The 24078-nt window shown below is 34.1% G+C and overlaps 2 protein-coding genes across 4 annotated transcripts; one reads left to right on the top strand and one right to left on the bottom strand.

The window, feature by feature from the left end:
- Positions 1-880: 880 nt before the first annotated feature.
- Positions 881-4243, bottom strand: LOC114290980 (RNA-binding (RRM/RBD/RNP motifs) family protein). Its single transcript, XM_028234987.2, has 4 exons — positions 3986-4243; positions 2191-2402; positions 1516-1690; positions 881-1402 (listed from the first exon to the last, which is right to left on the bottom strand). The coding sequence occupies exons 1-4, from the start codon at positions 4020-4022 to the stop codon at positions 1239-1241; spliced, it is 588 nt and encodes a 195-aa protein (XP_028090788.1). The 5' UTR covers positions 4023-4243; the 3' UTR covers positions 881-1238.
- Positions 4244-8639: 4396 nt separating this feature from the next.
- LOC114279099 (uncharacterized) lies at positions 8640-14079 on the top strand. Of its 3 annotated transcripts, none has more exons than XR_014331281.1 (6): positions 8640-8842; positions 9703-9822; positions 9913-9991; positions 11636-11868; positions 12596-12658; positions 13813-14079. XR_014331281.1 is itself a non-coding variant. In XM_082872634.1 (6 exons), the coding sequence occupies exons 1-6, from the start codon at positions 8787-8789 to the stop codon at positions 13891-13893; spliced, it is 486 nt and encodes a 161-aa protein (XP_082728760.1). In that variant the 5' UTR covers positions 8644-8786; the 3' UTR covers positions 13894-14079. The 3 variants fall into 3 exon arrangements, 1 of the variants encoding a protein (XP_082728760.1); XR_014331282.1 differs by having other exon boundaries at positions 8641-8842; positions 11636-11894; XM_082872634.1 differs by having other exon boundaries at positions 8644-8842; positions 11636-11722.
- Positions 14080-24078: the final 9999 nt, after the last annotated feature.

The raw sequence follows: 24078 nt of genomic DNA on the forward strand, positions 1-24078 counted from the left end.
CCATAAATATAGATTTTTTAGGAGCTTACTAATAAAATTCCAACCACACCATACAGGCTTTTCAGAAACCAATGGGGAATACAACCGAACTTATGAACCAGTTATTAGCTCCACAGAGATTGCTCATGGGATATTGAAAATGAAGAGGTTTGGATGGGGAAAGTTAATACTTACTAATAATACCAACAAATAATTTCATATAATGATTTATATACACACCACACCAGGATCATTATTCATAGGAAACTTTGCCATGCTGTGTGCATCTGTGCACCTATGTGGATGTGCCTGTGCAAGAATCCAATCCCATACGAGATGTCCAGAAAGGGGCCCGGCAGTTGGCAATGAACAACATGTTTAATAATGCAACAAAAGTTACAAAACCTTTGAATTGGACCACTAGAAGTGGATCATGGGTTGGTGTCAATTAACAATCAATAATCAGATGGGGAAAATATGGTAAATCACAGACGTATTATAATTTTGAAAATAATTCAATGCGTATGACTTGCATTGGCACAGGACAATTTCCTAACAAATAAATCTGAGGAAAGAAAATGCCAGTCCTATAGTTGCACCAAGTAAAAGGCGTCAAACGTTGTATCCCTCCTCCCTAGCCCAGCCAATAATCAAAGCAAAATCATATTGAAACCCATACCAATCATACAACCAACCAAACATCCTTTGAACTCTGCTATTGAATAAGACATTTTAACTATAAGTGTAACATTCATATTTAGTTTATCATAAGATTCCAACTGTTATGATGACAAAGGTTGAGCCAGATTAAATAATCCAATGATTATAATTTCTAAAGACTGGTTAAGCCCCATTTCCCCAAACCTCACAACAACCAACATACCTTATCTCCTGCAGTAACTTTAAACAGAAACAAAGGAGGTTATTTATTTGATGAAGGTAAGCAATCCACTAAATGTTACACCAGGTAAAAGTTCTTTCAATGTATACAAAAGATTTGAAGCAACAATTTTGAATACCCCTGGGATTTTTAAGTTCAAAACACTGAAGAGAATCATAACATCATATGAAAAATAACATATCACAAAGTCTACATATTGAAAGCACAACACAAAAGACAACACCAGTAACACAAACTAGCACCTGACACACCTAAATGTTGTATTCCACTAAAAGCTCCCTTTCTTACCACAACAGCTATGCTAGAGTTGCCCGAGACAAAATATAGACAAGATCTAGTTAATCACTAATTTGAAGAATCAGTAATATGGATAATTGATTGGGACACTCGAATCAAAGCGGCTTGACCTAGAGCGGTTAATACTATCCATTGTTGCCCCAAAAACTCTTCGATTGTAATCATAATTGTTGCCGTCAAAATGCGATCTATACCCATTAGATTGGTGTACTACACCAGGCCGGACTGACAATAAATAAAAATCAAGGTTGTTAAGCACATAGGAAAACAAAATGAACCAGTTTTAATAAGCAGGAAAAAAGAAAATAAATAAAAACTTATCTAGAAAAACACATCACCTTGTCCATAATTTACCGGTTGTTCAGAAAACCTACACGATGTCGATAATCTTTCCGAATGTTGAGATTCCACATTATTAAATGGCACAGGGGGTGGCCCCACTTTGGGAGAAGAATTCAACATGGGCGTGGTCGCTGTGGACAAGTTTGGAGAGGGCTTGTCTTGCCCAGAAATCTGTTTTTCACAGTTCATGTGTCATTATTGATAAATTCTCAAAGAAGACTCTACCAGGACAAGGTCCTATGAAGGTGGCTCCTCCCATACAGATTTTTCCTCCTCCTGAAGGTTTCAACAGACAGCGCCCACGACAATAATCTATAGTCAAATCATCCTAAGCAAATGGAGCTATGTCATTCCACTAAACAAACAACAGTCAATTAATAATTGACCAGCATCTTCTTGAAGAAATGACAGCACTCCATTTCTATTGTCTCTTACACATTAACTTAAGACAGGTTGCAAAAGGTGTTAAATTTTGAGGAGCCAACCCCAGCCTTAAAAACCATAAATAAACTTTACATGTTACAATATGCTATTGCTGAAATCAGGAGTAAAAAGCAACACTTGTATTCAAGCTGTATACCAAGCCAACATAGAATTCAACTAAAAGACAATATAGCTAAAAATCTTAAGAAATTTAGCTTAGTTCAACACAGAAGCAAAAAGGAACGCACCGCAAATTTCAGTGTCCTGTTGTAGAGAGTCACAAGGCCAGAGAAAAGCCTGACAGCATAGCTTGCAATCTCTTCAGTCTCATATTCAGCAAAGGCAAAACCTTTCCGTCGATCAGTTTCCTTATCTTTAGGAATATACAAGTCCACCACACGGCCCGCCTGAATGAGAATATCATACAGCACTCTGTCGCTTACTTTCTCATCCAAGTTACCTTTGTAGAAAGCATAATAAAACCAGGTTAAGATGAATATTCATTTGTCAATAAAGAGATGCAAGAGGATTTCTTTAGTATAATAAGAATCACTTGCTAATTGTATCACCAAAATGAAAATTCTGTGCATTCATAAGGGAGGGGGGGGGGGGGGGGGGGGGGGGGGGGGGGGGGGGGGGGGGATGTGTGTGTGTGAATTGATGAAGTCCAGTTAGGATTAACAAACATCATAACACAATATGACAATAATAATTAGTAATAACAAGTATCTCAAAGGGAAACAAATTCCAGTGGCAAAAAACAGATTTCATTTGATAATCATCAAGCAGCAAAGTAAACGAGAACGGTCAGAATAGGCTAGAAACTTTGTAATCCCAAGATCGCCAAGAATATAATCTACACCATTACATGAGGCAATCCAAGGATATTGTGAATGACGAGAGTTAGATCTCTCCAGCAAACTAGCTCAATTTTCATTTTTATTTTTTATGATCATAAAACCAACACATTATTGTAGTTGGCACCTTGTAAGGCTTGGTCTTGTGAACAACCAAGTGACATTACACAAGATACTTCACCGTGAACCAAGAACTAACCAAAACACGATTCACCACCATAAAATATCCTCAATAAGCTAGCATAAAGTGGTTCCCAAGAGGTTAACCACATTATTAAATGGTTGTGCAGACAACATGCACCTAGCTCTTCAAAGCTCAACTCTTGAAGGTTTTCTACTTTATCTTGCTGAGCTTAAAGATGAATTGCCTAACTTATATAAATAAATTTACTGCCCTGAGACCAAATTCTTTCCAAACTAATAAAGGGGAAAAGAAAAAAAAAAATCTCTTTGGGGTCACTGCTGTGTTGTGCCTCATTTTGAAATGCATTATGGACTTATTTTTATGATCTAAACCGTTCATTTTGTAAGATTTGTTGTAGGATTTATTGAGTACTTCAAACCTCCCAAAAATCATATTAATCGGATATCAATAACTATATGATCAAATTACATATTTTTATACTATTTTTCAAAAGAAAAACTTCTTGTTTATTTTTTTGGTTATCAATCATATAGTTATTGATATCCGATTAATATGATTTTTGGTAGGCATAAAGTAATCAACAAACCTTACAACATAAACGGTTCAGATTATAAAAATAAATCCATAATGTACTACAAAATGAGGCACAACAGTCACTGCTGACCCCAATTCCTTTTTTTTATTTGTTTCCAGATTTCTCAGCAATCAAAGATAAAATTAAATTAAATTAAGCAACAAATACGAAACTAAAATTAAAACACAATTGTAGGTGGGTTTGTCATGTTTTCAAAGCAAAATTACAATAAAATTAGAAGGTACAAAAAATTTCAAAAAAATAAAATAAAATAGACAATTGTAACTCGATTAGAGCAAAAGACTAATACTTAATTATCTTCAGGAATTAGAACCCAAAAAACAATTTTCACAATTGAAATTTATTGACATGGTTTTTTTTGGGCGGAAAAAGCAATCCGATGAACAATTTTCCGTTAAAACAAGCAGACAATCAAAATTGAAGAAGAGAAGAGAAGGAGAACTCACCGATGTAGACCTTACAAGCAGAGTTGTTGGCAGACATGACTGATTCCAAGCTTGCGAGAGAGAGAATGTGTGGGTCGAAGATAGATAACCCTAGCCTCCAGACTCTGTCTGCTCTGATGATTAGGGGGTTTTAAGCGGTGATCTATTGTTAGATATACGAATACATATATATTCGTATAGATAGATTGTATTTTAAAGCGGTTTTTTCCGCTTCTGTCGGGCGGGCTTAGTCCAAATAAGGCTAAAGGTGTAACTTGTCTAGGCTCAACCCGAGTAGTTCGAAAGAGAAGTGCTGCAGCTCTCAGTAGGGGGTCGCGCCTCCAGTGACGTGGCGCGCTTTTACTCGCTGAAAAAAAAAAAAAAAAGAAAGATAATTTTTTTTTTTACCCAATCACGGAGCTACACCTCACTAGGTCTGAAGCATTTTGCAATTTGAAATTAGTGTACATATTTTTAGAGCTAGAATAAGATATTTTTAAATTTAGTGCTGAATTAAATTTGGACGGATTTAGGTAAAAATATCAAACAATTCGAGCAACCCGAAACTTAAATTATACATATATAAATATATAAAAATATTAAATATATATATATTATTAGCCATTACATGATATTAAAGTAATTTAGATTATTCAATCATATTGAATATATATTATATATACAAATAACATAAAATCTTACTCTCTTTTTTTTTTTACTCATAAATTGTAAAGACTACTATAACAACATCTCTTTTACATTATATAAATTATTTGTTTTGATGGTATTAATAATTTTCTATATATAAAAAAAATATAAATAGAGTCAAATTTTAAATAATTTAATAATGTAACAAAAAAAAATACAATTTGGGCAACTCGGGTTTAATTAGGGTCGGGCTTGGGCCAGCAACCTCAGGTTACAATTCGAACTTGGGCGGGCCTGGGCAGATCTTAGCACAGCTTGGGCTGGGCTTGGATAACTCCCTAATTCGACCGAATCCACCTGAGTTGCACCCCTAAATAAGGCTTGGTTTGACAAGTCATTTTTTAGTGGTTTTTTTAATTTTTTTAATTAAAATATGAATCAAAAAAAATTAATTTAGATTTGAATTTTAATTTTTAATTTTTAATTTTTAATATTTTTTCTAAAAAAAATAATAATAACTTGGTAAAAAAATTAAAAAAATTTATCGTTTTTATATAATTTTTTGTGTTTTGAATGAAAGAAATAATTTTATAAAAATTTTAAAATATTTTTTTAGCGTTTAGTTTTATTAATTTAGATTTTTTTTTTTTTAAAAGGTTCAAAAAACAGTTTCAAATATCAAGCTAAAAGTTGTGTTTAGGAATATTTTTTAAAAATTTTACAAAAAATGTGTAAATTGTAAATAGAATAAAAATGAATTTTGATTTTTTATATTTTTATATTTTTTTAATAATTTTTAATTTTTTTTAAATAAAAAAGGCCAATTGTCAAGCGCAGAAGTTGAGCCGAATCCAATTCTTTTGGGCCTAGATAAATAAATTGGACAATTTGAAACTCAAATCATGTATAAAAATATTAAGGGTCGGGTTTGCCTCTAATTTATGGTCAAGAGTGAAGGGTTGTTTAGGCTCCTGACACTTATCACAAATTTAATTTCGATAATTTAAATTATTTATTTTATAAAATATTTTATGTATATCATCAAGATCAATATGCTCATGCAAACAAAAAATAAATAAATAAAAACTTGTTTGATATAAAATATTTTGAAAGCATATGGAAAAAAAAAATGTTGTGTGAGTTGTTCGGAGGGGTGACTGACTGGTGGGTGAACAAATGTAATTGCTAAGGTGGCTGCTATGAATGGCTATGGAGCAGGTTTGGAGTAGGTTTGTGATCTTTTACCTTCACCCCGTATCACATTAGGTTCCAGGCAAATCGGGTTAGTGTCACGGCAGGAGCGGGTTATTTTTGTAATTTAAAAATAGTATAAATTATACTCACTTTTCTTGAGGTTTAAAAAAAATATAATTAATTTCATAATTTTGATACAATTATGCCGATGAAAAATGGTTGAGAGCTCTAGAAAACGAGCTCTAAACCATGCACTAATGACATGGAGCTGTGTGGGGTCCAACTTGATGTGATGTTTTAACTTGAAATCTTTTTTTTATTTTTATTTTTTTTGGGACATGCCAGCTCAGTAGAGCTCTTTTTAGAGCTCTACTTTTAGAGCTCTATAGCATTGTTGTTATACCAATATCTCTCAAAATTTTAATTCACACAACACTTAAGTTATTTTTTTTATCAATAATTCATTAATTATATGAATAAAAAAAATAATGTTATCATTTTTTTCATACTAAAATATAAATTTGTCTTTATTTATTTTAGTATCTATCTATCATTAGCATTAGTTTCTATTAATTTATCAATACTAAAAAGATAGTTAGTGTAATTATATTAAAAATGGGTGATTATCTGTATTTTGTCAAAACTCAAGGGAGATGAGCGTAAGTTACCCTAAAATATAATTATTAATAATTAGAGACTACATTAATATTTTATAATTAATGAAAATTAAAATATATCAAAAGAATAATAAACGAGTAAAAATGAATAGTAATCTTATTATATTATTTTGGTTTAATCTTACGATATTGAAAAAAAATATTAGAGAATATATATTATTTATGGGAGCTGTTAAGATGTGCACCTCAATAAGATGTGCACATCATATACACATTTTTTTTAAACCATTAGATTTTTACAAATGAATCTCAGCCACTGAATAATTTGATTAAGAATATTGGCAACCCCTTCGACCGGTTACCTTTTTTTTTCAAAATTTTTCAGTTTTTTTTCCAAACCCCTCTGTTTTTGAGACAGCACGCAGACCCTCCTCTTCGCCCTCGAAGACCATCTCTCGAAGGCCATCCCTGCGAAGACGACCCACCCTCGACTTCGCCTGAAGGTATGTCTCTCTCTCTCTCTCTCTCTCTGCAACTTTTTTCTCTCCCCCTTTGTCCATGTCCATTGTATGAAACCCTAGACCGCAATCCCTTTCTTTGAAACTGTGAGTTCACGTTTGTGAACTCACTGGGTTTGTTTATAAAAATAGGAAAATATTAGGTTTAGGTTTTTTATGTTTGTTTGCTTTGATTGTTGTTTTGATTCCCTTCTTCGAAATCCCCTTTTGTTAACCCCCATTTCCTGTATCGATTCTTGCTTCCCATTCTTCAAAGTGCCCCTTTCACGTTTGTATATATAGTAGAAGGATTGCGAAACTCATATCGTGAGAAGGATTAACTATGGTTTTTGCTGCAAAGAGAGAACCTGAAGAACATAGACAACATGACCACAATATCAAGAGAGATTGAACACAAAATACTTAAAACCTTTGACTAAGAGATTGAGATGTTTTGGCTTCCATCTATTGTTCACCATGTGTTTGATAATATGCCTAAACCAACTTGGAAAAAAAAAAAAAAAAAAAAAAAAAAAAAAAAAAAAAAAAAATCAGCAAACAACTGTAGCTTAGGTCTTGCAAAGGAAAATTAAGAGTTTTTAATTAGACTATATTATTGTTTTTGTGTTCTTCTTGAATTTTTTCCGAGCAAAACAAACTGGAGTTTACACTCTGTCTGTTAATGGGCCCTTACTGAAGGCTAAATTTCTTAGAAGTGGATTGAAACATCAAACTCTTACTTCTAAAGGCTAAATTTCTTAGAAGTGGATTGAAACATTAAATTTATTACTGAAGGCTAAATTGCGTCTTGTCATTTGCTTTCTATTAGAGTACAGAAAATTGAAACATCAAACTCTTACTTCTAAGAGTATCCGGAATATTGTCATATCACTTCTTGCCAAAAATGAGAAATGTAAACACAAAACATCGTTTCGGTGTTCCTTTAAGCATCGTTTTAATCACGCATTGTGTTTTGTCATTTTGCTTTCTATTAGAGCACAGAACATGGAAACATCAATCTCTTACGTCTGAGAGTATCCGTATATTGTCATTTCACTTCTTGCCAAAAAATGAGAAATGTAAACACAAATGCTCCTTTAAGCATCCTTTTGTGCCATTTTTCCTTTATTCAATTTGGAGGAATAGAATACATACATCTCAACACCCCTCTTTATATACTTTGCAACCTAGCCTTAGTATCTCAACACCACTTTTATCTAACTGTTTGTTTGGATAAGTGAAAAGTAGAGAAGTTAGTATAAATGAAGAGAAACTCATTTTTATAATAACCCACATTTTGAATTTGGAGAGATTGGGAGTGAAAAAATAAATAAAAAATAAAATCTCCAACAAATCACTAAATTTTATAATACCAAAAACTGCCCATTTAGATATAGAAAAAATTAAAAAACTGACCTCTTATATAAAAAGTTATTTTGATAATATAACGTGAAATATCTAAAAAAAAAAATTCTTTTCTTTTATGTAGTTCAACCAAAAAAGAGTGGAGAAAAATCATTTTTCTATTCTTTTCTCTCATAACTTATGTAATGATTTCTTTTCTTTTCCTAAGTTCCCAAACATAGTGTAAAAAATTTATTATAAAGAAAATGTTATTTTCTTGAAACACAATCAAAATCCGCCCCACTAAATTCTAATATTTTAGTAACGAAAACACATTCAAGTTATTTTCTTGAAACACTTTCAAAGTCCACCGCACGTTAGCAATTTGAATATATTGGAGGGCATTGTATCATTGTCATTAATAATCCTTTCCTGGTTGGAAAACAGGATTTTTTTTAAACTAATTTTTGTCACAGGACCTTTGAGAAGCAGGGTTTGGCGCCATTTCTGTGATTGCGTCAAATGGCAGAGTCACCGGTTTTTGATCGAATGATGAGTCATCTTCGTGCACCATGCAAGTATGTATGTGTCATAATTTTTGATACCTTTATATGCATATTGTGTTGCTCATATCCATAATCATGTTTCGCTCCTGTTTTCTTTTTTTTTTTTTTGTTTTTTTTATCATATATTTTGGGCAAGTGCTTTTTTTTTTTTTTTTTTTTTTAACACACTGAATTCAAATATGATTGATTCTTTAAACGCTAGGATAAGCATATTCTAAAGTGGTTATCACATTTTGTGATGCTTTCTTCTGGAATTGGTATCTTAAAGTTAGAAACACTTTCTTTTCTATTTTTTCTACTTTTATGTTGTGTAACTGATATGGACCTCTCTTATTTGGTTTTTTTAGAGTTTGATGTGTTAGGGAAATAAACACCTCCCCAACCTTTTTTTACTGTTGAAAACGTGATATTTTTCTATCTTCTATTTCTAGAGATGGCAGGCTTGAAAAATTTATTGAGTTTCTATTTTCTTTTTTTCTGATGCAATTATATGCTAACCATGTCCTGATATGGCCCCTTTGAAGAAAAGTAATCATTTTGAGGTGTTGGATGCTTTTAGGTTTGATTCTTTCCAATGAGGACCTAGATGCGTGGTACTAGTGTTGGTGTGCAACAAACATGGACCATGGACATGATCCTCATTCCTCCCCATGAGTGTTTTTGTTTGTGATGAAGATGAATATTTATTTCTCGTAACCACTAAATTCTAATAGAGTACGAATGTGATGGGGAAGGAGCTTCTTAATAGAAGTGTCACATGGATACGTACCCGCTTTTTAGACGTAGTCTTGGTGTGCACTATTTGATCACATTCTTCTTGTTTTATTGAAAGACCTCTTCTCTCACCTTCATGTTTTAATGAACGTTCAAAGGTATTACACCGGTTATCCAAAGGATCTTGGGCCATCACGAGTTATTCATTTTACTTCCGAGCGTGAGTTTGTTCAGCTTCTACATAAAGGATACCCTGTGGTTGTTGCGTTTACAATAAGGTGATTTGGGACCAGTACTTTCCTCATTTTTGTTGTCCTATGTTCATTGAACTGACTCTCTGGTAAATCAACTTATTTGGGGTGGTGCAGGGGTAATTACACTAAATATCTTGACAAAGTACTGGAGGAAGCAGCTGCTGAATTTTATCCACGTGTTAAATTTATGCGTGTAAGAAGCAAGTCATCTTATCTCAACTTGCCTTAGTTAGCTACATGAATCCATCTTTTGCGATTAATTTTTTGCAATCCATATTCCCTTGCTAAACCAAGGTAGTTATCTTATCTCCTTTCTTCCATCCTTAACCAACATTCGTTTTGAGCTTCTTCTTGTCCTTGTGGCACCTTCCCTTAGATCAAATTACTCTTCCATTGGGGAACAGTGTATTCACTATTACTCTTCCATTGGGGTACTGTGCGTTCACTGGTCTGACTATCAAATGGAGAAATCATCTTAGATGAATTTCTTGCATCTTATCTTTCAGATGCGCAGTTTCTAACTTTCCGTAGATGAGTTTGTCTCTTATTTTGTCATGTAATGCTACTATTTATCCCAACATGCTCATATCCAGTTTGATTTTGTGCTTTTGTAACACCCCCCCCCCCCTCCTCACAAAACAAAAACAAAAAAAATTGTGCTTTGCTACTAGTCTAACAAGCACAAACACTTCGAAGAAAATGTGTGTCCATGTCATGTCCAATGCACAGTTTCTAACTTTCCGTAGATGAGTTTGCCTCTTATTTTGTCATGTAATGCTACTATTTATCCCAACATGCTCATATCCAGTTTGATTTTGTGCTTTTGTAACACCACCCCCCCCTCTCCTCACAAAACAAAAACAAAAAAAAAAAATTGTGCTTTGCTACTAGTTTAACAAGCACAAACACTTCGAAGAAAATGTGTGTCCATGTCATGTCCAACAATGATACTCATTGGACACTTCCCAACATGTGTTAGACACACATCATAATGAATAATACTATTTTCCTTTTAAAAAAAAAAAAAAAATTAGACCCACATATGCTTCGAATAGGGAACGCACACGTTAGACATGCTTGAAACACATCACAAGTTTGAACATGATACACTCACAAGACACTTCCCGACATGTGTTGGACACACATCATAATGATTAATACTATTTTTTTTATTTATTTTTTAAAAATTAGACCCATACATGCTTCGAACACTTAGGGAACACACATGTCCATCTGTTAGACACTTGAAACACATTATAAGTTTGGTCGGCTAGAGGGCCAAAAAGTAGCGGTGGTGTCTTTACTTCAATCTTTGGATGAGCTAGAGGTTCAAGATGGGCTGTCTATTGATGACGGTATCCGCAAGAAGGCGGCTAAACAAGATTTTGTTCATATATCCCGTATGGGGAGGAATACTTTTGTCAAAAGTCTAGATATTTGTGATTGAAGGATGGGGATCGGAATACAAAATTCTTCCATCGAATGGCAAATGCTCATCGGAGGGTTAATCAGATTAGTAGGATGCGAGTGGATGGCCGAGAGCTACACATAAATGAGGATATTAGGGAAGGTTTGTGTTATATTATACCATCATAGTCCTTTTTGTTTTGTTTTATTTGTAAAAATGCATGCCTGCGTTCAATGAAGGTATACAATTCCAGATTTTTTAGTATGTATTTCTTCCTTCCTACCACTCTCCCTCCATGCAGACAACCCTGTGTGCGCACATCACATGTGTTTAAGTTAAGCAATTTACATCCATGACCACATTAAATCTTTAACTTATTGAACTTCTACCTTTTTTTTTTCTTTTTTTTTTTGTATGGTGCTTTTTCAGGTTGAGTGTCCAAAGTATCCTGGATTTTGCATAACACGACAGAGGAAGGAGTATCCATTTGTTGAAATATTTCATAGCCCAGAGCAAGTAGGTTTGACTATATATTATTTTTATATTGTTTTTTCAGGTCTTGTTGCTGCTATACATGGTGAAATCTCCATGTCTGACTTCGCTTCAAATTATTGGAATTGGTGAAAGTGTTTCTTCTATATTGTATAGACTGCTAGAATTTGGTTGTCTTCCTGTCCCTGGCTTAACTGTAAATGGTTTTCTTTGTTATTGTGTTTTCTTGATAAAAAAATATTTACAATTCCTTACATTTGTAATTTTTCCCTCTTTTTATGCTGAAAGGATAAGGGGACTGTGATCAATTGAGGAAGATATAACCTAGGATCTCTTATTCAGATGCAAACTATGCCACTGCTCCTTGTATTTATTTTAAAAGAATGAGAACCATTGAAATGAAGTCTTTGTACTTGTTTTACACGTCTTTAAAATGAATCATTTTTTTTATATATTTTTTCAAATTCTTTTAAATGAATGGTTTCTGTATTGCTTTATTAATTTCTCTTCTGAATGCAACAACACCCCTCTTTCCCCAGCAATGCAGTTGCAGGGGGTGTGGTTTGGCAGTATTATGAATGTATATGTATCATTGCAAGCATATAATAGTCCTATGTTCTTTTTATGTTTTTCTACCTCCGGCAGAGCTCCAATTATGTAATAATTTCAGTTTAGATGATTGATTTGTGCCTTGTGGAAAACACACTATAAAGGCTTCATTTCTCTTGAGGCCTACTAGACTTTAATCTGAATATTGTGTTCTCTTCTTCTTTCAGACTTTTACTGCCAAAGTATTTATGCAACTGTGAATTATTTTTGTTCAGATCCATGTCAATTCTGTTTTCTTGCAGCTTTTAACCACCAATCATTGAATTTGCTTTTTTTTTTCTGGTGCAGGCACCTAGTCAAGGAAGGGTTGCTGATCCAAATATTACAAAATACGCTGTTAAAGTTTTACCTGTGAGTGTTTTTTGAAGCTTAATTATAATTTGATTTTACCAAGTTAATTAATGTGCTTGTACATTTGCATCACAATTATTATTTTTTTTTTTTTAAAAAAAAAAAAAAAGAACTGACAAGGAAGTGAACATGGATATCCAATCAACAACCTACATGAAGAGAACCTACAATATGACAACAGTATACACTGCAATACTAAATCTAGGGCTGAGGCAAAAATAATGTATAATATAATGGCTCTCATATATAATATAATGGCTCTCAATAGTAAGCCCTAATAGGGTTTTAATTTTTGCACATGCTGCTTTCATTGTAAGCCTGTATTCCTGACCCAGCTTTAATGTTCCACTTGAATCAGAGCTCTTTTATTTCTACAACGAACTAAAATGTGCAGTTCATAATTGTTGTCAGATAATATCATCAAAGCTTAAATCATCACCTAAATCTAACTCTCGAAATTTGCTCTATTTTACTGATGATTGGTAGCTGATGTGAAAGCCCTAAGTGCACTTGTTAACAAGTTTGAAATTGTTGTACATTCTTCATAAAAATGTGTGCAGTAAAGACTCTCAAACTATTTAAGCTATGTTAACCAATGCCCTAAGGGCACTTGTTAGCAAGACTCTTTTTGTTTTAGAGAGAACAGAAAATTGACAGATACTTGTTAACACGTGATATTTTTATATGATCGCATCCTTCAATTCTTATCACATAAACTTTTCTTGCAGAGTATTGAATAGAAGGAAAAAGTTTTTTCAATTTGCGACTACCTTTGATTGATAAAACTAAAAGGAAACATTATAGGAAATTTGAAGTTTTTATTAATTTTCTTGTTTCTTCCCATCTAGCTCTTCTTTTTAATCTCCTTGACATTGTTGGTCTGTATTTTACAATAATTGTGCTGTTGCTTATGAAAGAAAAGCATCGCCGTACTTTTTGTCCTTTTTTTCTCCTCTCTCCACTTTGAAAGGAAACAATTGCATTTTTTGAACATGAAACAAAACTTCATGAGGTAGGCCAGTAGGAAATTGTGATAATATCATAGAGATTCTGTCAAGATTATTTTTTCCCGTTTTGTTTCTTTTTGTTTTCATTGAGTGGAAGTGGTCTGACTTGTACTTTTTTTTTTTTTTTTCGCCCCTGGAAATTACCAGTTCAACTATGATCAGAGTGCATATGGATTTAGAGAATTTTTCAAGCGGCACGGTATTAGGTCATCTGATGATGCAAAGTGAAACTTTGTGAGGATGGTAGCTCAGTGGAAGGAAAATTTCTTTTCAAGAGTATTGTTGATTCTTTGGCCTGTTTTGCATTGTAATAGGTATGGAGGATGTGAGAAATAGCTGTAGAATTCTAAATTGTCTATTTACATAAACTTATACAATGTTGGTGGCAAAATTTTTTGATCTTGATTTGTTTCACATCATATCTTCTTCCAGTTATTAAAGCCTTGTTTATTTATTTATTTTTTATGTGCCTTAAATAATTTAGTCCAGAAATCTAATCTAAGATTCAAGAACAGTGTAAATGTTTATGTGATGATGATGTTCAACTGAAAAAATAATTACTTTGTAAATCAAAACCAGCAGGAACCTACTTTACATGTGTTTTGGGTTTGGTTTTTTATTTTCTGATCATTGTGTGGTTTAATTTATTTATTAAACACAACTTTTGATTCCCAATCAGGAGTGCTTTAATTTATATTTTCAAACTTAAATTGTTTTATGAACTTCTGTTTTCAAAATAAGAATTCAAATAATTTTATATTATGGCTTTTAAAGTTGTATATTAAAAATACAAAATCGACTATGAGGACATTTTCAGAACACAATTAAAACAAAAGTGATGGAGAAATAAGAGTTGAAACAACTCAAGTAACGAGCTTTGAGCTCAGCAATTATCACTTGTCTGACGTTGGGTGGCATCGATAAAGGCCTTTAGCTTTGTTTGTTTTGGGAGATAGAATGGAGGGGATTGATAGTGAGGGGATTATTAGTGAGGGGATTGATAGTAAGGGGATTAGTAGTGAGGAATTGTTAAATTATTTTTATATAAAATAATAAAACAAATAAAAAAATATAAAAAATTAAACATTATATTTAAAAAAAAATTCCCAATATATAAAAAATAAAAAAATTTCTAATCCCCTCACTATTTTCTAATACCATTTCTACCTCCTCCTTACCAATCTCCCTTCCAAGGGTATTAGCAATACCAAGGGACTAATAGTCCCAAGGCTTTCTCTGCAAACAAACAGGGGCTTCAGTAATACCTTGGTATTACTAGTCCCAATACCCTCTCTATATCCCAAAACAAACGGGGCCTTAGTTCGTATCTTTACAACTAGCAGCTCCCTTTTCACACCTCCTTGAGAGTATGTTAAATATATACACATTATTTGAATCCTAGAAAAAAGAGTTGGAACAAGTACTGGCTGGGCTGGTGGTTTGCTAAGGTGAGCTTGCTGGTAGGCTGCAAGTCAAGTCCTGTGTGTCATCTGATCCAATCTGCTGTGGTTCTGCCTGTGGGGTGTTTTGTGTGTTTGAATCTGTTGGTCTGATGGTGGATGGCTGGTGATCTGCTGGGTAGATGATCTGTTACAATGGCAAGCCAGAATCTGGCTGCAAGTTCTGGGCTGGGCTGCTGGTATGCTAAGGTGAGCTTACTGTTAGGCTGCAAGTCCAGTCCTGTGTGTGATTTGATCCAATCTTCTGCTATTGAACTGACGGAATGTAATTCGGACTTGTAGGCTTTGAGTTTAAGCCGAAAACGCCTTAAACTCGGTTAAAAAAAGGCGTTCCGGGGGCAAAAATTCAAACAATCCCCAAACCACCTTGTGGCTCTCACAGACAGCTTCCCTATGACAAATAGGACTTGTGACAACTGACGGAATGTGTTTGGACCCGTAGGTTGGGAGTTAAGGCCGAATACGCCCTAACCTTACTCGAAAAAGGGCGTTTCGGAGGCGAAAAATCAAAACAACCCCCGAACCACCATGTGACTCTCACGGGCAGCTCCCCCATGACAAATAGGACTTGTGACAACTGACGGAATATAATCCGGACCCATACGTTGAGAGTTAGAGCCGAATACGCCCAAAACTTACTCGAAAAAGGGCGGTTTGGGGGCGAACATTCAAAACAGACCCCGAAGCACCGTGTGAATCCCACCGGCAACTTCCCCATGACAAATACGACTTGTGATAATTGACGAAATGTAATTCGGACCCGTAGGTTGGGATTTAGAACCGAATACGCCCAAAACTTACTCGAAAAAGGGCGTTTCGGAGGCGAAAAATCAAAACAGCCCCCGAACTACCATGTGACTCTCACGGGTAGCTTTCCCATGACAAATAGGACTTCTGACAACTGACGAAATGTAATTCGGACTCGTAGGTTGGGATTTAGAGCCGAATACGCCCAAACGTTACTCGAACAAAGCGTTTCGGGGCGAAAATTGAAAACAGCCCCCGAACCACCGTGTGACTCTCACAAGCACCTTCCCCATGACAAATAAGACTTGTCAAACCTGAAGGAATGTAATTCGAACCCATAGATTGGGATTTACAGCCGAACACGCCCAAAACTTAGTCTAAAAAGGGCGTTTCAGGGCCGAAAATTCAAAATAGCCCCCGAACCACCATGTGGCTCTCACGGGCAGCTTCCCCATGACAAATAGGACTTGTGATAATTGACGGAATGTAATTCGGATCCGTAGGTTGGGAGTTAGAGCCGAATACGACCAAAACTTACTCGAAAAAGGGCGTTTCGGAGGCGAAAAATCAAAACAGCCCCCGAACTACCATGTGACTCTCACGGGCAGCTTTCCTATGACAAATAGGACTTGTGACAACTGACAGAATATAATCCGGACCCGTAGGTTGGGAGTTAGAGCCGAATACGCCCAAAACTTACTCGAAAAATGGCAGTTTGGGGGCGAAAATTCAAAACAGCCCCCGAACCACCGTGTGACTCTCATGGGCAGCTTCCCCATGACAAATAGGACTTGTGACAACTAACGAAATGTAATTCGGATCCGTTGGTTGGGAGTTAGAGCCGAATATGCCCAAAACTGATAATTGATTCATCATGGAAGGTTGCTTTTGTGATTGAACATACATTTCTACATATTTCCTTTTGTGATTGAACTTTATTTTGGCTATTATTTTTCTCACATGTTCTAATATCTTCAATGAAATGGCACTGACAGACATTAATAAGTAGGGATAGTTTTATATCCAATCTAATGATTCAAGTGGTTTTTGCAAACAATTAATGAGGAAGTTGGTAAAAAGAATAGTTTCTATTCACATCGGGCTTTGATATTGGTTTAGCCATAGAATTTGGATACATGTTGCATACAAATAAAAGATTGTTACATTAGCTTTATGTTAGTAATGACAGATTTAGTAATGATTGTTCTGCATTTAACAATGTTCCTTATAACAAAAGACTTTAGAAAGACTGATAATTGATTCATCATGGAAGGTTGCTTCTTTGATATGTTATTTGTAACTTGTTCCCAAATTCATTCATGAAGTTGGGCATTTTTGGGTCCAATTCTAACATTTTTTTGTTTTTTTTGTTTTTTGTAGATGACTTTGTTGCGTGGACTTTCAGAGTAATATTTTGGTGTATGGAGAAGAAATTTCACTTTTGTATAGAACTAATGTAATACTTTTGTTATCCCCGGCGTTTGTGCAGTTCACTATTACTGATACAAAAAACTTTTGGCAGCCAACAGATAATTACAGGCATGGTACATGGATCACCTTTTGTCGTCGTACATATATATGATTTTTTGTCGTGGTACATAGATGTACTTTTGTCTTGGTACATACATCACCTTTTGTCGTGGTACAGATTACGTGGTAATTTGTACCATGCCAAATAGTCATTTCACATGGTAGTAAATGTAATTTTTGTATATAGAAGGCTTTACTTTTTGTATGATTCTATATTTTGTACGAAATTATTATTTTAATTTGGACAATAGTTGATTTGTGTGTACTTTGACAGTTAAAGTTATTTATTTTTTGTATAAAAAATTGACTTTTGGCGACTAAAAATTTAGTCGCCAAAAGTGAAAATTCTTGTAGTGTGTGTCAAAGTCATTTATACCCGACGTCATCATTTGGACATAATGACAACATGACACTAGTAGTGGCAACAATGCTATTATAATGGGCTAAGTCGATGATGATGGTTGTGTTTCAATGGATCAAAGGGCATGATTAATTGAAGTTGGTAACAATAACATTGCTGTTTAATTCACTAATAATGACAACGAAAGAAAGAGTGAGAGTGAGAGAGAGAGAATTAAAAACGAGAAACGTAGTTGCAGTGTCATGCGTTTTTGTTAGTGATAATGTTTGAGGTAATGAAAACACAACAACAAAATTACATATAAATGGTAACCGATAAACCGATCAATTACTATTCGAATATTGACTAAATTGATATTAATGATTAGGCTTTTACTAATTCATTGGGAACTATGAATAAGTTGGGAATTAATTGGTTTAGTGTGGCTTATGAAAACTAATTGATTATTGAATCAATTAGGTTTATTATATCAAGGATCCCTACAATCAATTGTACAATCAATTGTCATATTTCAATCTCCCTTATATTCTAATGGATTGTACAATCAATTGTGAAAGTTCAAAACTCTAGCCACTAATCGATTGTATAATCAATTGTGGTCTTTCAATCCAATCGATTTTGCAATCAATTATGATTTTCCATTCACTCCAATATGCTATACCAATTGATTACACAATCAATTATGTTTGAAAATTTAAAAGTTATGATGTTTTGTTAATGTTGTTATGATTTTTGGGACAAAATTATAATCAACATGCCATGTTATGATTCATTGATAAAAGTTATGATAGTTTGTTAATGTCGTTATGATTGTGGGAAAAAAAGTTATACTCAATGTGTTATGGTTATGAATCGTCACTAAAAGTTATGATTTGTACCACCAAAAGTTATGATTTGCCATGGTGAATCATAATAAAAAATGTTACGATTCAAATGTTATGATAATTAATTACAAATAACTATATTTGTTATGAGTTGTTATCATATTGTTATGATTTATAGTGTCTTTGTTATGACACTTTGATGAATATTATGACATTGTTATGATTCATTGTAATATTGTTATGATATTACAATGAATGTTATGATTCTTTCTGTAACCTGTTACATGACCGGTTTAGCAGGTCATTGTTTATGATGTGGCACGATATGGGCCATACAATAAGTGCATATCATATGCCCTTTTATAAGGTGCACATTGTAGACTTTTCCATTATTTATATATAAATATAATTCAGACAGGGTGGATTAGAACAAGATGGAGGAAGCAAAACTCGTTCCCATCTCATTTTTTCACTGAGGCATGGAAAATATGAGCTAAATGGGATATGGGATGCTAAGGCAAAGTGGGACAAGAGTGGCTACTAGAGTTGGATATCGAAGAGTTGAGCGATGAGCGAAGGTCGCCGCCACAAGGGTAGTCGGAAGCCATTGGAGTACCATTTGGTCATTAGAAGATGGTCAATGCTTGTCGACGATCGTTCAGAAGGTGAAACAATTTGGTCATCGGATGTGGAGTTTTAGCAACTAATCAATTTTATAGATATTTTGGAGAGAGAAAAAAAAAACTGACAATTTTTTACTTGTGTTTTATATAATAAAATAGATATAATAATAAAATCATATTTGTGTAGTATGTTAGCAGATATTTTAATATTATAATGTGTTATAGATTTGATTTTCTTTTCTTTTCCTCCAAGTTTTCTTTTCTTTCTCTCTAAGTTTGTTTGCCTACCAAGTCTAGTCTTCAAGTCAAGTCTTCTTGTCAACCAAGTCAAGTCGTCATACTTATCCTCCAAGCAACTTCTAAGAATCCTCCAAAAAACTTATCCACTAAGTTTCTTCTCCTCCAAGACACTTGCCTACCAAGTTTCATCTTCTATAAATTGATCTAACTTATTTATCTTGAAAGTGAGAAGAAGTGTTTGTTGCTTTATTATGTTTTGTGTGAGATTATTAGGCAAATAAAAAATGGTGTATATGATAAAGTTTTGGATTCAACCAATTGTGCAGCATTGGTGAACCATACGACTTAGTCGGGCTGTTGTATCCTGGAGGAGACAAGTCAAGTTTTTTTCTGCTGCACCGGTGTGAGGCTATGCTTAACCGCAGAAGGCTTGAATCTCCTTAAAGATAACAAATTTCTCGCGCCTCAGCCCTTACAATAGTTATTGTAATTTTTATTATTTGTATTTTCTAGTGTTTTATTTGTAATTATCACCAACAATTTTAAGGAGATTCAAATAGCAAAAATTCATGGAGCTAGTATTGGAGAAGCCCAATGAGAATACCGGCGATCTCAACAAGCCCTTTCGGTTCAAGGGTGCTCATTTCAAGAGATGGAAAGGCAAAGTACTTTTCTACTTCAGTCTCCTCAAGGTAACCTATATCCTGACCGAGAAAAATCCGAACAAAGTCCTCACTGAAGAGATGATCGACGAGGAGTATGTTACTCATCTTGAAAAAATCGAGAAATACAACACAGATGAGCATAAATGTCGATGTTATCTTTTGAATTGTCTTTCAGATCAATTTTATGATTATTATGATACTACTTACACCACTGCCAAGAAAATTTGAAAAGCCTTGTAGAATAAATATGACACTGAAGAGACAGGCGCTAAAAAATATGCTGCAAGCCATTTTTTTCGCTATCAAATGATAGATGGAAAATCAGTGGTGGAGCAAATTCAAGATTTTCAGATTCTAGTGCTGAAATTAGATCCGAAGGCATCAAAATTGGAGACAATCTTGTTGTAGCAGGTATTGTTGACAAACTACCATCATCTTGGAGGGAGTTTCAGAAGTCAATGCGTCACAAGCAAAAAGAGACGTCCTTGGAGACTCTAATCACACGGATTCAGGTGGAGGAGGAAGCACGAGGACAAGATGTGCTTGTGACACAAGAGCATTCCATTGCAAAGGTAAATTTAACTTCTGGAAATACTTTACCTAAAGGCCGATTTCATAAAAATAGTCACTTGAAGCCAGTTAAGAAAATTTGAAAAAATACTGGAAAGCCACAAAATAAAAATTACCCAAGGCAAAAGAAATGGAACCAAGAATCCCCTTGACAAGATCTGACAAATATGACATGTTTTGTGTGTGGCAAAAGTGGGCATATTGCTCGAACTTGCAAATTTCGGGAACAACAATCTTGACCACAGGCTAATGTTACCGAGGAACCATTTGTGGCTATGATTACAGATATTTTTATGGTTCAATCTGTGGAAAGGTGGTGGGCAGACTCTAATTCCAATAGGCATGTCTGCTATGATAAAGATTGGTTCAAAGATTTTACTCCTTTTAATGAGGAAATGACTGTTATGCTTGGTGACTCCAGTTTAACCAAGGTGCTCAGGTGTAGGGATGTTGAGCTAAAATTTACCTCTGGACGTGTGCTTGTTTTAAAAGATGTGTTGTACACACCGTCCATGAGGAAAAATTTGATGTCGAGTTATTTGCTCAACAAAGTTGGTTTCAAGCAGACTATTGAATCTGACCAATATGTAATCACTAAAAAAGGCATATTTGTGGAAAAATGGTATGCCTGTAATGGAATGTTTAAATTAAATGTTGAGAATAAGAAAGCACATGTTTCTGTTTACATGTTGTCTTCTATGAATTTTTGGCATGCTTGTTTGTGTCATATTAATAGCCGATATGTGGGAGTCATGAGTAGTTTAGGATTAATTCCCAGACTAACAAATAAGTTTGAGAAATGTGACGTTTGCAGTCAAGCAAAGACAACTAAAAGGCCTCATAAAAGTGTGGTGAGAAATACTGAATTGTTAGAATTAATTCACACTGATTTATGTGAATTTGAAAAAATTTTAACACGTGGTGGAAATAGATATTTTATTACTTTTATTGATGATTTTTCAAAATACACTTATGTATACTTGTTGAAAAATAAAAGTGATGCATTTTAAAAGTTTAAAGAATTCTTTATTGAAGTTGAAAATCAATTCGGTAAAAAGATTAAAAGATATAAAAGTGATAGAGGCTGGGAGTATGAATCTTTTGGATTCAACTCGTTTGCTCAGTCTTTGGGAATAATCCATGAAACTACTCCACCATATTCACCTGCATCTAATGGTGTAACAGAAAGGAAAAATAGAACTTTAACTAATTTAACAAATGTTATGCTAATTAAAGCAGGTGCTGCTTCAAATTTGTGGGGAGAAGCAATTTTAACTGCATGTTATGTTATGAATAGACTGTCACATAAAAAAACAAAAGTTACACCTTTTGAGTTGTGGAAAGGGCATAAGCTAAATTTGAGATATTTGAGGGTTTGGGGTTGTCTGGCTTTTGTTAGACTTGTGGACCCTAAAAGACCTAAATTAGGTGTGAAAGCTGCCACTTGTGCTTTTCTTGGATATGTAACAAAGAGTATAGCCTATAGATTTTTTGATATGGAAAACAAAATAATTTTTGAATTAGGTGATGCAATTTTTCATGAAGAAAGATTTCTTTTTAAATCTAAAAATGATGGGGGTCAAAATTATCAAGAAAATATTTTATCTGAAACAGGTTCTTCTATTCCTCTTTTACAAAACCAAGATACTGTAGTTTTTGAACCTAGAAGGAGTAAAAGAGCCATATTAGAAAAAGATTATGGCCATGATTATCATGTTTTTAATGCGAAGGAAACACCAATAACTTTACAAAAAGTTTTGGTATCTCCTAACTCTGTTTTTTAGAATGGGACTGTAAATGATGAGATGGAATCATTATTATCTAATAAAACTTGGGTATTAGTAGATTTATCACCAGGTTGTAGAACTATTGGCTGTAAATGGGTTTTGAGAAAAAAAAACTTAAATCGAACGGAACTATTGATAAATATAAAGCAAGGCTTGTTGCAAAAAGTTTTAAACAACAAGCAGATCTTGACTTTTTTGATATATTTTCTCCGGTTACTAGAGTTACATCTATTAGATTATTAATTACAGTGGCTGCAATTTATGATCTAAAAATTCATCAAATGGATGTTAAAACAACCTCTTTAAATGGAAACCTGGGTGAAGAAATCTATATGGATCAACCTGAGGATTTTGTGGAACCTGGTCAAGAAAGCAAAGTGTGCAAGCTAGTTAAATCCCTATATGGCTTAAAACAGGCCCCTAAACAGTGGCATGAGAAATTTGATTCCTGCATGATTGAGAATAGCTATAAAACGAATGAATGTGATAAATGCATCTACTATAAATCTGAAGAGAATTCACATGTCATTATTAGCCTCTATGTGGATGGTTTACTTATATTTGGCTCTAATTTGCATATCATCGTGGAAACTAAAAATATGCTTAGTAGCCATTTTGATATGAAGGATCTTGGTGAGGCTAATTATATTTTGGGAATGAAAATCACCAAAACTTGTGATAGTATATTTCTTGATCAGTCGCATTACGTTGAGAAAATTTTGAGAAAATATAATTTTTATAAGTGCAAGCATGTTCTTACTCCTTTTGATCCTCATGTGCATTTATTTAATATTAAAAATGATAAGAATGCAATTAATCAAAAGGAATATGCTAGTATGATTAGTAGCTTGCGTTATGCGACTGACTGTACTAGACTTGACATTGCCTATGCAGTTGGAGTACTTAGCAGGCTTACTAGCAAGCCTGACAGTGATCACTGGCTAGCCATTGAGCGGATTATGAAATATTTATCTGGTACCATAAAATATGGTTTGTTTTATAATAAGTATCCTGCAGTACTTGAAGGTTACAGTGATGTCGATTAGAATTCCTTGCCAGGTGATTCATTATCAACCATTGGTTACTTATTTACCTTGGGAGGTGGTGCTATAAGTTGGAAATCAAAAAAATAAATCATTATTGCTAATTCAACAATGGAGGTTGAACTTATTGCTTTAGCTACAGCCAGTGAAGAAACAAATTGGTTAAGAGCTTTGTTAAATGAAATCTCTTGTTAGGAAAAACCGATTCCACCTATATTGATTCATTGTGGTAGCACCGCAGTAATCCTTCATTTCAAAAATATCTAGATTCCATAAGCAAAGAAGGCCACTACACTGCGTTCAGCATCAACCACCATGTAACCCAGCTCCTCCAATGGCCATACTGCCCCTGAAGCAATACAACATCTACCTTTCTTTCCTTAACCAAATTCTTAATCTTATCCATTTTTTGAGGTCTTCTTAGACCTCTTACATTCCATGTCATAATCTTTATAATGAAACAAAATTCATAACTCCTATCCTCCTCTTACCAATCAGTGGCTTAAACTGACTCTCCCTCTTTTTCTATTCTTGCTTGGTCTTTTTCTTCAAGCTCAACAATT

Source organism: Camellia sinensis, chromosome 6, assembly GCF_055761805.1.
Source record: "Camellia sinensis isolate YWXY chromosome 6, ASM5576180v1, whole genome shotgun sequence".
NCBI classification, from domain to species: domain Eukaryota; kingdom Viridiplantae; phylum Streptophyta; class Magnoliopsida; order Ericales; family Theaceae; genus Camellia; species Camellia sinensis.

Excerpts from the sequence above, each read along its gene's own strand:
- LOC114279099 (XM_082872634.1), top strand. The coding sequence starts at position 8,787 with ATGGCAGAGTCACCGGTTTTTGATCGAATGATGAGTCATCTTCGTGCA. Across the intron at positions 8,843-9,702 it reads CATCTTCGTGCACCATGCAA|GTATTACACCGGTTATCCAA; the intron begins GTATGTATGTGT and ends GAACGTTCAAAG. Across the intron at positions 9,823-9,912 it reads GTTGTTGCGTTTACAATAAG|GGGTAATTACACTAAATATC; the intron begins GTGATTTGGGAC and ends GGGGTGGTGCAG.
- LOC114290980 (XM_028234987.2), bottom strand. The coding sequence starts at position 4,022 with ATGTCTGCCAACAACTCTGCTTGTAAGGTCTACATCG. Across the intron at positions 2,403-3,985 it reads TGCTTGTAAGGTCTACATCG|GTAACTTGGATGAGAAAGTA; the intron begins GTGAGTTCTCCT and ends CTTTCTACAAAG. Across the intron at positions 1,403-1,515 it reads ACCGGTAAATTATGGACAAG|TCCGGCCTGGTGTAGTACAC; the intron begins GTGATGTGTTTT and ends ATTTATTGTCAG.